At 33.7% G+C, this 14,269-nt stretch overlaps 1 protein-coding gene across 1 annotated transcript in view; it reads right to left on the reverse strand.

Annotated features, from left to right (window-relative positions):
* Nucleotides 1-309: 309 nt before the first annotated feature.
* The window catches only part of LOC149076084 (uncharacterized), a 97,931-nt gene continuing 83,971 nt past the window's right edge, over nucleotides 310-14,269 (reverse strand). The window contains exons 39-43 of the mRNA XM_089243614.1: nucleotides 11,495-11,611; nucleotides 10,013-10,077; nucleotides 8,551-8,689; nucleotides 2,610-2,840; nucleotides 310-561 (exon numbers count right to left, since the gene is read on the reverse strand). Of these exons, the coding sequence (XP_089099740.1) occupies nucleotides 472-561; nucleotides 2,610-2,840; nucleotides 8,551-8,689; nucleotides 10,013-10,077; nucleotides 11,495-11,611 (642 nt within the window). The 3' untranslated portion in view covers nucleotides 310-471. The remainder of the gene's footprint in view (nucleotides 562-2,609; nucleotides 2,841-8,550; nucleotides 8,690-10,012; nucleotides 10,078-11,494; nucleotides 11,612-14,269) is intronic.

Consider the following 14,269-nt stretch of genomic DNA (forward strand, 5'->3'; position numbering starts at 1 on the left):
TAGAAATTTCCAATTTTTCAGACTGATCAACTCCAATTTTGATCAAAAGATAACATTTTCTTTCAAAATGGAACATTTCTAAAATTTGAATGTTGATCAAGAAATGTAATATTTAAATATAGATCCACCATTCCTATATTTATGGGCTATTTTCCACTTTTGTAAAGCAGTCTATTCTGGAGAAAAACTTTGCTTCTAATTTTAGTTTATATGCACAGATACTCTTTTGATATGTCTTATTCCATGATGAAGCATATTCTGATGGGTAGAATGACAGCGGAATTCACAGAATTTTTTCAAGCTTCAATTAAATGTCGCAAAAATATTTTTATTCTGACTCGTCACTTTTTCAACAAAAAAACAATGATACGGAAAAAAAAGTTCATGAAATAATACATCAACATACACATTCAAGTAAAAAAACCATCTTGTATAGATATTTATCAACACTGTAACAGAAATAATGATCCATCATTTGAGAGCAGGAAAATCTTCATCAAGGACAATGTAGCTCCTACATATCGAGCAAGTGCTGCTCCTACTTATCCATTCCCGAATGCACTGAAACAAAAAATACAATATCCATTGAATAATTTGGTAACAATAATACAAGTAATATACAGGGTGATTCATACAGAGTTGGCTCCATAAAATATCATAAAAGGTACCAGATACATAATCATATACTTTATATATAACTGACCTCGGATTGTGTACTGTACATTCAAATACCATTCATTGTGATTAAAGTAGGTGTTAAAACTGGGTGCCATTTTTTCAGGCAAACCGCCACTCAATATTTTATATTCTCAGTGATGTGTTGCAGTCAGGGTCGTCTAAAGATCATGCCCCCCCCCCCCAGGTCTTTTTTCTGAGGCCCTGCTTTGCAAATATACATGATCGCTCTCTCAAAAATTTCAACTAGATCTTACTTTTGTGAGGTGCCCGGGAGAACCCATGCATTAAGACGGCACTGGTTGCAGAATGATCTTGAATTTTAAGAGAGTGCAGAAAACGCTATTTATGGGGATTTTTACCATAGAACATTTCCAGTCGGCTGAGGGCTTGTTGCAGAACAATGCAATACATTCAGTTTTGGGGGATTTAAGCTGCCAACAGTAATACAGATCACTTAATTGACCCCAAGCATGTTTCCAAATCGCTTCAGTGACCAATGGCAGGGCTTCGGTTCACTAAATAAAGTGGCACGTGCCTTCATTTAATGATCAATCATCACTGCAGTGATAATTGGACGTGATTATAGATGAGGACCTACAACCCAGTGTAGACAATCAAGCTGATATGTGGAAGTTGGACGATATGACAACTGATTAGCTGACACTATTTACATTGACCTCAGAATCTTATTAATGAAGATCTTATGATTAATTGACAATTACTAAATTTCTATATGATGGACAGCTGTATGCTATCACCTTGGATTCATATTTATAAATTATTACCCACTGGCATAGTTTGCTTATAGCTTGATGTTATATTATGATTACTGATGTTTCCTTTGTTTTTAATGACATTTTAAGATACACCTTTCCTTTGGGAACACTTCAATATCTTTCCGAGAAGCATTAAAAGTATATTCTGAAAGAACATTTCCTGCCAACATTTGACAAAAGACACCTCATTGACTATGTTAACGTGAATATGTAGTAAAAAAAAAAAAAAAAACAACTTTAGCATGCTTGAACTTAGTCTGTAGACATTGAAGTGCAGGGTGATTATAATTCCAATTCAGTAATTCAACTGTAAAATAAAAACCGCTGGCCAGAATGATTTGAAAATTTACATGAATACTCCTGAAGCAATAAAATTTTATTTGGCAAAGGCAAAAATACTTGAAAAGTTACCAATACATGGCTCTGTACTCACGACACTAGAAATTTGCTCTCTGAAAATGGGAATAATTGTCAACCTAGACAAAATGACAATATAAAAAATTGACACTGCATAATTTTATAATTTTTTTCACCCTAAATTTGATTTTGTAGATGTGATGTCTAATGCAGGCCTTCAACTCAGCCAAGTTTGTAATCCGACCACTGTACACAACATTGTTGATGTACTTCCACAGCATTACCACCCAATCTTTATGGAACACACTCCGATTTGTTGTAGATCATACAGTTTTGAGCTTCAAACTCATAGCATCGGGAACATTTGTTGTGCTGGTGTTTGTTTTGTAATTTCATTATAGGGACATTTCCATGGATTATGAAATATGATATAAATTAAATTGTCATTTTGTTCTGCCTGACAATTGTTCCCATTCTGTGAGCGAATTTTCCATGTGTTTCATGAGTACAGTGATCATCAGTAACTTCATGGTTTTTTTTTCTCTTACGAAACAAAATTCAATTGCATCAGGAGGATTAACGTGAATTTTCAAATCATTCTGACCAGTGGTTCTTGTTTTACAGCATTTTGAAATCGGAACTTTAATTATAACCATCATGTACATCACTCAAGTTGCATTTTTTTTGTCCTAAAAATATATTCAAAAAAAAAAAATAAAGAATTTTCTCACAGACTCGAGACACATCTTGCAAAAGCTTTTTGTTTCTCAAAATAGCAGAGATATTAGTACAACAAACCTCGATGTGATAGGAATGCCCGCATTGAATCTTTTTTGTGGTTTCTGGAGTCATTTGGTGCAAACATATTACACATATATTATCTGCGTTTTCACCATCCCAAGAGGCAGGTATTCCAGGAGACTGGGGTTTACCCCAAGGACACTCACTTGCTTTAGTTTCAGATCCCATTTCTTGAGCTGGTCTTGATGAACACAGTGGCTTGTTTGTCAGAACTTTTGGCAACGGTTGCTAGAGAGACAGATGAAAGGAAAAATATTTTAGATAGGTTAGTTTCCATTAAAAAAGTTATACTAGTGAAGATATGCCTGGTGCATTTCATTTTCTGAATTTCAAGAACAAAATCACACTGCAAATCCTCAAAGCAGAATGTACCAAAAACTAACACACATCGCAGAACAATTACTGCTGCTGCAGAACTGTTAGGAAGAATTTTAAGAAAATAAGGAAAAAGAATACTTCATGTTTTTTTGACAATTACAATAATTAAAACAATGTTAATTACAATTTATAATTTTGAATTTTTCAACATAAGAGTTTAGAACATATATATAGTTTTGTGGTTCATTTTTTATCTAAGCTTATCTTAACTTGTGTTAAATTTGCTAAGCAGAATAGAGCCGTTTATTCAAAATATGTATGATAAGGCATCAGGGTTAGGTTTTTGATCCAAGAAACTTTGTATTAAAACAGTCAAAAATTTAGTATCAATGATGTCAAATAGTTTTTGTTAACCTGATAAATATGTTAAATAACAAAACGCTTACTTTTATGTAGATTAAAGGGTTTTATCAGAATTATAATTACTGAGGAAAAATATTTATTGATATTTTAAATTTTCTGATCAGTCCAAAATTTCATTCCATATAAAAATTCTCATGAAGCATCTGTTGATACACTAATTAAACTCATTTATTTTCCCCTAAAAATTTCTTAGCTCAGTGTGTATAAAGTCACAGAGTTTTAGAGTATTTTCGACCAAAGCAGAGCTGATAGGACTTTATACCCAAAGCATTTTTTGTATGCTTGAATATAGCTTCAATTGGGAAAACCATTGCATTATAAATGCTAGTAAATATACCATATTGCAAAAGTAAGAATAACTAAGTTTGACTAAGAATAAGTTACAGGAGTTTTTTAAGCTTCATGTACAAGCTAGCATTGCCAAATGAAATGACATTTTATTCCTATAATTTAGTATTTTGTTCGCTAGATATATTTCAATGTTACACAGAATAAGAGTATTGTTTTAAGTATCACACACAGCGATTATCTAGATAATTTAATAACAGAAATCACCATTACATATATGATGCAATAAACCTGTTTTTAAACACTTATCTGTTGTTAAAAAGGTACAGCAGATGGTTTATATTAATGCACACATATATAAGCAGTTAAAGAAATTTTGTAAGGTCAAGAATCATCTTGAATCAGAATGTCAAATCATTCCATAGTTTTCCCTTCAGCGTTTATGCTATGCTTTATTCAAATTGTATATTTCATAAGAAAAAAAAACCATATATTTTGTCCAAAATAACTCTGTAGAGAATAGAAAATTATTTTACAATCATATTAATCACTAGCTATAATACCCGGCGCTGCCCATGTTTTCTTCAATGAGGCTGTTTTGGATCACGTGATATCTCCCTCTTTTTTTCTTGAGGGACATACAAACCGTGTGCAAGTTAACCAATATAGCGACTTTGCAATTTATGAAATAATTAAATCTAAATTTACAGAAACGTAGAAATGCTTAGTTAAAGCTGTGGAGTTTTTTCGATCCACTTTTTACGGGCTCATAGCTAATTTTAAAATATCCTAACCTACATGAATTCATGCAAATAAATATCAAAAGACAATACGGAGACATCAATTTTCATGCTTGAGAAGATAAAAATAAAAGTTGAAATCATTGTTATTGCATGGATATCCAACTCAAAAGTAGGTCCGGCTAATTACTTCATATTTAATCTCCTGGGCTTTGTATATCTCTAAGCGAACTGAATATTTCAAAAATCGAAGATTCAATACAATTTTCAAAATTATTGATGGGGCGGGAAACCCCACCAAATTTCCATATTTCTACAGTAAAATCGCCAATTTTAACACTGATTTCTATGGGAATCATCCTTTGCTTGACCCTCAAACTAATGCTGATTATGACGTCTATTCGAAAAGCCTCATTACTGGGAGGATTGAAAAAGTGGTAAACCATTATAAAGGCATAAACTATTATACATATACTAACAGGATTAAAGAAGTTACAAACCGTTGTAAAGGCATATACACGTCTGAAACGCATTGCTATGGAACCATGGTAACCAAAGTAAATGTTCGGAAAGTGATTGTTGAGGCCCAAAAACCATTGTTGCCAGACAGTTTTTTGCCCATTTGGGGCATTTGCCCTGCTCTGACGAAATTTTAAAGTGCAACGTATGTCTTTATCTGCCAATGAACAAAACAGTTTCGAACAACTATTTATTTCTATTATTACAAATTAAAACATTAGTTAAGACATCAATTCAAGGGCAACCCTTCACTAGTAGGAAAATCGCAAAGTATACTTATAGTGAAACGAATAGGGCAGAAGTGACATTCAGCTATGGTCTTCAAGAAACGATGCTTGACCACAGATGTCAGTAGAATCACACAGACTTCGGCGACGAACCCAAGGCGTCGACGAGGCGGCGGAATCGGATCACGGACGTCGACAGAACCACACTTTGTCTTCACCGATCAAGCAGTAGAAGTCAAATGACGGATATCGTGACGAACCCAGGGCGTAGTAGATGAGGTGATATTATATCACAAACACCGGTAGAACCACACAAGGTATTCAGCGATCAAGTGATGTAGTCCAGTTAACAGATATCTCGACGAACCCAGGGCGTTGATGAAGAGGCGTTATTAGATCACGGACATCGGCGTGCTACACGTGGATTTCGGCGTTCAAGCGGTGGAGTCCGATGGTGGACGTCGTGACGAAAGGGTAGCATCGGATTGCAGCGTCATATGAGGAAACTATCAGATCACTGCTATTGACCATGCCAGCCAACGCCAGATCGCAGTCTGCAAGATCTACAAAGGCATTAAGATCGAGAATGGACACCAGCAGACATCCCTGAACGGCATTCTTAGAGAGCAACTGACGGGAACTTGCGTGACGGGAACATCGGACCAGCCGAGTTGTTCAGATGATTAGTGATTCTAGCGTTATGAGACTGAAGGGCGATTTGAAGCACGGACGTGATTATATATAGCTCCCAAATCACTAAGCATGCAAATGAGGAGTAACGCACATGCGCCCCCATCGATATCGGTGTTCCAAGCGGCAAGTTCGGAAACTAGTTTCCCTTTCATCCTAAAACAGTTTGCGACACATCGGCACCAAAACCGTCCGTAAGTAACAAGTTTGTTTAGTCGACAGGAAATAATTATAAACATAAAGTATATAATAGACATAACACAAACTCAATGATAAAACATAACACATGCACTACCGTAACATCAGGGGCAAAGGTCAGGCGAGCGTCAACAAGGCTATGTTACAAAAGTAGCCTATCGTTCAAGTCGGATCCCATTTGATATATATGCAAAATTTGGTGACGATCGATCTAAAATTGTAGATTTGTATAGAGAACATACACACACACAGACAGAAAATCAATTTTATATATATAGATTTATTCTTCGTATAACATAGTCACTTTAAACATTACATGCAACTAATGTGTGTATTTCCAATAGGAATTTTTAAATTGAAAAGCAATAGTTGAGGTTTTTGACGTGACAGTTTAAACCGCCAAAAACTGCCAACCCTGCTGGCACTCTCTCACACACACAACACACAAAATGCCAATGTTTCTTATCGATCATATTACATGCAAATAAACAAGCTTTGAGCAAACAAGGCCAGCTTATAGAGGGTGTCCTGTGAGTGTCAATACAGTCTTTATCTCATCAACCATCTGTCAGAAATGCACGATTCTAATTTAAAAAATGCTCAACGGCATTCAAAAATTACCCTGCGCCAGTTTTGAGAGTGATAATACAGTGTGTAACAATAAAATATAAATTATTATATGGCTCCTGTGCTTTAACTCCCAATTAGAAAGTTGTTGCCCTGTCCCTCCTGATGAAAAAAAAATGTTTCTACGTATAATATTCACAGAAAAACAGCGTTAAATGTGAAAAAAAACCAATTTTTAACCACAATGTGGTTAACGTTTAACATCCCATTCTTTCTCAAATTTCCTCAATTTTTCAATTAGAATATCTCTAAATATTACACTTAGAAACAAGGATTTTTTTTGCATCATGAGAGACAGGGCAACAACTTTCTAATTGGCAGCTGGAGCACAGGGAGGGACCGTATAAAAATTAACATTTCTTATTTTGTCATACGCCATATTTTCGCTCTCAAATTTTTTGAACACCTGTTAAGCTTTTTTTTGAAAAAATTAAAATTATACCTCTAAGACTGACAGTGGATGAGATAAACAAAGTGCTAGCACTTACAGGACACCCTGTATAAACCAACTATTAAATAGTGGAACAGTTAAAAGATATGAATAAGTTTATCTCTAAAGAAAATATAGCTTAAAATAAATATCCTAGAAATACAATATGGAGGAAATTTCTGGAAACCTAAAACAAATTAACAAAGACAGATCTTGAAAAATCCCCCTTAGATTTTTGTCTCGGGTGAACTGTATCTAATTAAGCTTACCATATGAATGATGCATCAAATTTTAACTGGAGTAGTGAAATTTTTGGAACTACAGATAATCCAATACAATTTTTTTTTTCTGTAATATTTAAATCAAATTTTCATACCCTAGACAGCCTGACTGCAGCAAAGAACTAAAACATTGTCAGACAAGAATTTTATATACAAATATTAACATACCTGCAGGACACCCATGATACCAGTAAGTTGGGATCTAGCTTGATTCTCAATCATCTCAGTTTCGCGAAACATCCCTAATGAATGATTAGTATTTAGCCCAGGCTGCACTGTGATCTGGTTGACCAGTGGCAGTAAGAACTGCTACAGCAGGTGGCTGTGGGCCAATACTCTGAGCACCAAAAAAAAAATTTTTGTGGAGGGATTACCCTCATATCGAGAGGCAGAGGTTTAACATTAGAGTATTGACATTTTCAAACAAGAAAGAAAACATTGTTTCAGAGGGATTTATCATTATATCGAGTATTGTTGAAGTGAGGCTTCAGTGTAAAAACTTTTACTGGGGCAAAACATCTCAATTTTATTAACTAGTTGATTGATAAAACTTAATTACCTATTAAAAACTAGTTGTCTCACACTTGTGCTGTCATCTGTTAATCATTAAGTAGTTACACAGCATTTTATAATTCAAGATACCAACACCCAACAACGTATATAAGGTAATGTTTCCGAAGTTAAAAAGAAAGCTATACTTCAAAGTAAAACCAGTAGTCAAAGAGTTAACAAAAAATACAACAAATTAGTGTTTCAACATATATAAGGAACCCTGACTTTTTGGGCTAAAAATTTAGAAAAAGTTTTCAAAGATATTTTTATTTTAAGGGGAAAAAAGATTTTTTATTCATCTGACCCGTAAAATTCCTCATCACTCATCTGATACATCATAATCAGCTACATCACCTAGTTCATTATCGGAGTCACTCTCATCATAAATTGCAAGAAATTGAATTTGTTATTTATAATATCCATATATAAGAAACTCCTGTTTTCAGGATCGAATTTTTTGCAAAAAGTGATTCGTTATAATCATTAAAATGTGGTAGATATTAAAAAATGCAATATTAGAAATAACTTTCAAAAAGTGAAATCAAAGTAGCAAGCTACTTGAAGGGGAAAATTATGTTTCAGATTACAATTTCGTACTTCAACACACTTTTACACTCATAATTTTTAAAAAATGATTTACTCAACCTTTGGTTTACAAATAATCTTGGCAATTATAGACTTATTGATCAGCTCTGTTACACCAGCTACAATGACATCCATAGACATTCCAGAAAATTTTGTCTTCTGGCTTCTATATTCCATCATATATTTTTTAAGCTCATCTCTAAGAGTTTAAGAAAAAAAATTGATTTTTTACAAATAAAAATATCATACATAATTTGATACCAAAAAATATCATTAAAAAAAAAGGATAGAAGAATAGCAAACTTAAAAACTATATCATAGAAAATAAAGTAAATAAGCAATAAAATTACACTTTTTTACGCATGATAAAAAATTGAAAAAAAAAGAACAGTAAAAAAACAAAATTCTCATCATCAATACATAATTTTCTAATTTAGGAAATAGATGTGATAAATGTGAAATTTACCATTTTTGATGAATAAATGAAAAAAATTTGATTTTCTTTTAACTTTTAAAGCGAAAATGTGTAGTGATTTTGCTGGCACTTGAATTCTAGGACTTTCAACCAAGTATTGAAGTAATTCAATATGTGAATGTTAAATTTTTATAAAAAAAATCTGTTTTGTGAATAAATGCAAAATTTTTGACTTGAGCATATTTATTATTTTATTTTTATGAATAAATGTGAAAAGTTTGATGACTTGGAAGTTTTTCTTGCAAAATTTAGATTTTTTTTATTTGCAAAATTTACGTATCTCTAATGATCATGCAATGAATTGGGAGGTTTTTCACATTTAATGAGTTAGAAATAAATTAGCAATAGCATACACCAACAGTGTGTACAAAAAATTAGTGTAGAATGATAATACATGTTAATTTTTTTTCTTGTACGAAGCCAGCCAGCTTGTATTTACACCTAAATAAATAAAAAAGATTAAATAACACACACAACTCTATGCGGTTCCTCAAGTTAAAACCTTGGCTTTTGTGTATATGAAACTGTGGCATAATCACATGGTTAACTGACAATGAGGAAAAAGCTAGCCTTTTATTTTAAAAAATGTATGCAAAAATATATTCTGCTAAATTCTTGTTCGCTGTGTGAAAGTTTCAATATTATTTGAAGACAGTGAAATGTAAACAGAATACTATAAAGCCACTTTGAAGAAGTACTGCCAAATTTAATGGAGGCCTTGAATGAATTGCTCCTCTTTTATTATGCAATGCAGCTAAACAGAAAGATAAGAATTTTACTCTAAAAAAAGTTAAGTTCACAGTTAATACAAAATTTAACTTATTTCAATAATAGTCCCTTGATTTTTTAAAAACAATCTAATGCCATAAAGGGGGGGGGGCACAGTAAAGGCTGCTACACATTAAGGCATGCCTGTACAGCTATATCAGTGCAAGTACACCTGAATGTGTGTAGTGGATATAAATGATCTCAAAATAACTCATACAATTTATAAAATATCACATGTAAAATTTTAATGCTATTGAACAAAATAAATGATCTTCTTACTCAGGAATCTCGGGAAATTTATCTTTCAATTTGTCCAACAGCTTATTGTAACTCTTCTTTGGCTTCTAAGAATAAGAAAAATGACTAATAAAGATTGAATGCGCACACGCACACATACACACACACACATTTATTACTTTAAAAAATCTCAATATATTTATCATCTTTGACATCCTTGATAGAAAAGCATCAAGAAATTCTCAAACATACCTCAATTCTACAGACACCTGATTTAATAACAAAACATAGTAATAAATAAGTTCAAGAGGCAAAAAAGCTAAGTAAAACTATTTTCACTTTATACAAATCACTTCAAGAAGGCTCTTTTCTGGTTTTGTGCACTTGTTCCCCTCCCATTCCAAGAAGGATAAACCCAGAGGAGGAATATTCTTCCCTTTTCCATTACATACATGACATGCATATTCTCCACTACCCTGAATTAAAAAAGGGCCTCTTTTCCTTATTATCAAAATGCAAACAAAAGATGGCTTCGCCCACTGTCAGGTGATCTAGCAGGTTGGGAAATGGGGGAGAAGAACTGAAAACATATTGAAGATTGAGATCATATTAAAATAAAACAGGATTGAAAAAGTGTGCTTCAGAAAATCATGAGCTTTTCACTGTCAAAATAAGAGACGAGATATCTCAGAAAGAGTGGGAAAAAAGTGTTGAATAACATTCTAAATAAATGTTGACCGTTTTAATAAGTTTATTATAATAATGTTAAAAAAACCTGGCTGTCATCCAGATAGTGATTAAATATGTTTGTAAGGTACATATTTAATTGTTAAAATTTCTGTCTGATGATTGCATTGAAACACTAAAATGATTCAGAAGTCGGGAAGTGCTGCAAAATATCCAGGGATAAAATGACCATCCATTATAAAAATTTTGCTGCATCATTAAAGAGCAGCAAAAACCCAGACTACATATACTATAAATTAACAAAATTGGCGCACAATACAGAATCTGGAAACAAAGATTTAGAGACCCTATTGCATGTAAATTATAGCATGGAGGTAACGTGACAGGAAGTAGCACTCACTAATGGTTATAGACTGAATTCACAGATAACAGATTTTATGTATATTGTGCAGAAGTGTAATCTACTTCTGATTGAGAGGGAAAAGGAAACTACACTATATAGTACATCTCTTCACTGCAACATTGACCACAAACAGACTACACCAAAAGCACTCATCGCACATCAACTCCAGTCACATCGCCATATAGCAATTTTACTACCCATACAGATGAGTCGAAATGAAGTGACATCTATCAGTGGTTGCTATAAGTTAGTCAGAAAAGAACTTGCTATCTAGGTTCTTTACACAGAAGTGGACCTGACGAAAACCTTCTCAGTGGAAGATTAGCATCTTACCACTACACCACTTGGGTGTCAGGTCTCTTCACCACAAACAGAGCCAGAAGATCAGTTACCTGTTTTCATTAAGCGAAAAAAATACATCATATATTACTAACCCCAGATTTATTTGATTGAGATTTTGTTCCCAAAGAAGCAATTGATGAAGCTCCTATAGACGTTGCAGGTGATATAGGTCGAGATTTGTCCATTACCAAATTGCTTGTTGACTGCTGCTGGTGGGAAAAAAAAGAGGATTACCAACAAAAAAAGAAGTTCAATAGATGAAAATTATAATGAGTGAAAAGACTCAACAAATGATATAATCTCGGTAACAGTTTCATGTTCTACTAAGTATTTTATGGCCTCCACACACAGGGATACTGAAGTCTGATGATCGATAGGAGACTTTATCCAAGGGATCCAATACACATATTGTTATGATGCTTCACACGCAAGGATGTTGGTGACAAGATATCCTATCCCACAGAGTAGCTGGCAACATCGTGTGGTAGTCACCCATCACATCAGTGTGTGCGTGTAGCCCAACTTTGAAATACTTCATCATATTTTTGTCAGGCTAGGTCAAACGATAGGTGGCCACACACACTGAATTTAACTTGCGTATTGAATAGTAGCGGGTGGCCAACATTTTTCAGAGCCATGCCATAATCAAGATAGTTTTCCATTCATGTGCTATTATAAAAACTTTACCTGTAATTTTTACAGGAAACAAGCATTGTCCCCGTTCTTGAAAAATATTTTCGGCTGTCATCTTATTTCTGTAAAAATTACAGAATTACAATATCTCTCTTTTGAGTTTTAAATTGTTTTTACTTTTGAGACATTAATTTGATTATCTCAATACAGATTGTGTACGTACCTATATCGGTAGAAGTTCATCTTACCTACAACAGAACCTGAAGGTTCAGAGTGTTCAAGGTCCCCCTCAAATAAACTTTGTAAGAGGTCTTAGCCCGCTAAGAATTCATGGATATAGAATGTAATTATATTGTAATAGAATGCATGTCTCCCATGCGGATGATCGTGAATCTTAGACATGTGAGGTCTAGCAACTACGCCCAAAGATGAAAAACCAAACAGAAACGAATTGAATAGAAAGTCATTATTTTAATAGCGCCCTACCATACAAAAATATAGGTTTGGCAGCTCACAAGACTATCAGTAATAAGAAAAATATTGTTTAAAAGTTAAAGAAAATCTTTTTGAAAAAATATAATTTCTTTAATTTATGAAAAGTGTTTGCATGCCACTCATACCATGGCCATCCCTGTTTTATTGAAATGTTCCTTGATGGCACCCCCCAGTTTCCTGTTTGACTGGAATATACGTTTAAAGTAAATAAAGGTTATATACACGTGTAGGGGGAAACCTTGTACTTAAGATGAACACATTTTATTTTTGTGTTGCAAATGGCGATGTGTGTGGCAGCAACTCTGACCTACTCAATAATGGAGATTTACTACGTTAGTTGAGTTACCTCAATTATTATTATTAGCAGTGCTTCGTCAGGGCTTACACTTCCAGATAAGCCTCTTTCTTTATTGCATAGATTGCGATAAATATGGAATTATCTTCCAATTATGGAATTCCCTGGTCGTAACAAATGGTATACAATGGATGTTCTTTTCTATGTGTGTATATGTACAAATAATTTTTTTTCTATTTCTCCTTTAATGGAGTTAATAGTGTAGGATATAACAATTACTTATAAATATTACTAACAATATCTTCATCACTGCTAGAATTTCAAAAAAAATGAATTTTTCAAAAGGTTCATAAGGTACAGGGAGATAAGGAGTCGAGCCGAGCTGAACATTGTCATTTTCACTGTTTCCTGGGTTTTGAGATTTTTTTTCGGGGCATCGTGTGAGGAAATAAGCAACTTGACGTGTTCAAATCAACTCTATTCTCAAGTTGCAGGTACTCGAGATCGATTTAAGTATCCCTGTGTGAGGTGTGTGGCCTTCACATTTTCCTCTCAACCTTATATAAAATATGTAGTACTTGTAAAACTATTTATTGAAATTAAAATTACGGCAAACTCTCTATGAAAATTAAAAAAATATATATTCTCTATTCCTTTCCTTGTCAATACACAGGCTGCATAACTGGCATTGTAAGTTACTGGCAAACTGTTGATCCTAGAGGCATACTTCAAATTAGAAAAACCATCCAAATAACATGTAGTATTCGGATATGTCATTCATATGTGATATTTGATATATATTAGCAATCTTCCTAATTCCAATTGCCATATCAGACTCTTTGCACATGATTGCGTCATCTACCAATCAGTGCACAACAGATTCGACCAAGCATCTCTCCAAAATAACCAACATTGTATCGGAATGGTGCTTGTTCTGGCAATTACCCCTTAATTCTACAAAAACTGTTTTTATGAAAATTACTTGCAAAAAGAATTCCCCTCGATTCTTCTTACACTATCAACTTTAATCACCAAAGTTTCTAATTATAAATATTTGGGTGTAATTATTTTTGCTGACCACCGTTGGAATCTCCATGTTGATTAAATCTTTCATAAATGTCTCCAAAAACTCTTTTCTTCGTCGAAAACTCCACCTGTCACTTCAAACCTGCATTCTTCCTGTACTCATATGCCTGTGAAATCTTGGGACCCCCCATCCTCTCTCAAACATAGACAGAAATTACAATCTATTCACAATAAATCTGTCTATTTCATTCTTAATTGTTGGTTATCCTCTACCTCCGGCACTTAACTCAAGCGCCAAGTCAATATACAACTGCTTGTCACTGATAGACATATTTCTCGATTAACTTTCCTTTGGGGCCGTTCAAGTATTATGTAAGCAAATTTTTAGCAATTTTTGACCCCCCCCCCTTGTCAGCAA

This window comes from Pholcus phalangioides, unplaced genomic scaffold (genome assembly GCF_987345545.1).
Source record: "Pholcus phalangioides strain wild (caught in Gottingen) unplaced genomic scaffold, Ppha-v1.0 ptg000015l_1, whole genome shotgun sequence".
In the NCBI taxonomy this organism is placed as follows: domain Eukaryota; kingdom Metazoa; phylum Arthropoda; class Arachnida; order Araneae; family Pholcidae; genus Pholcus; species Pholcus phalangioides.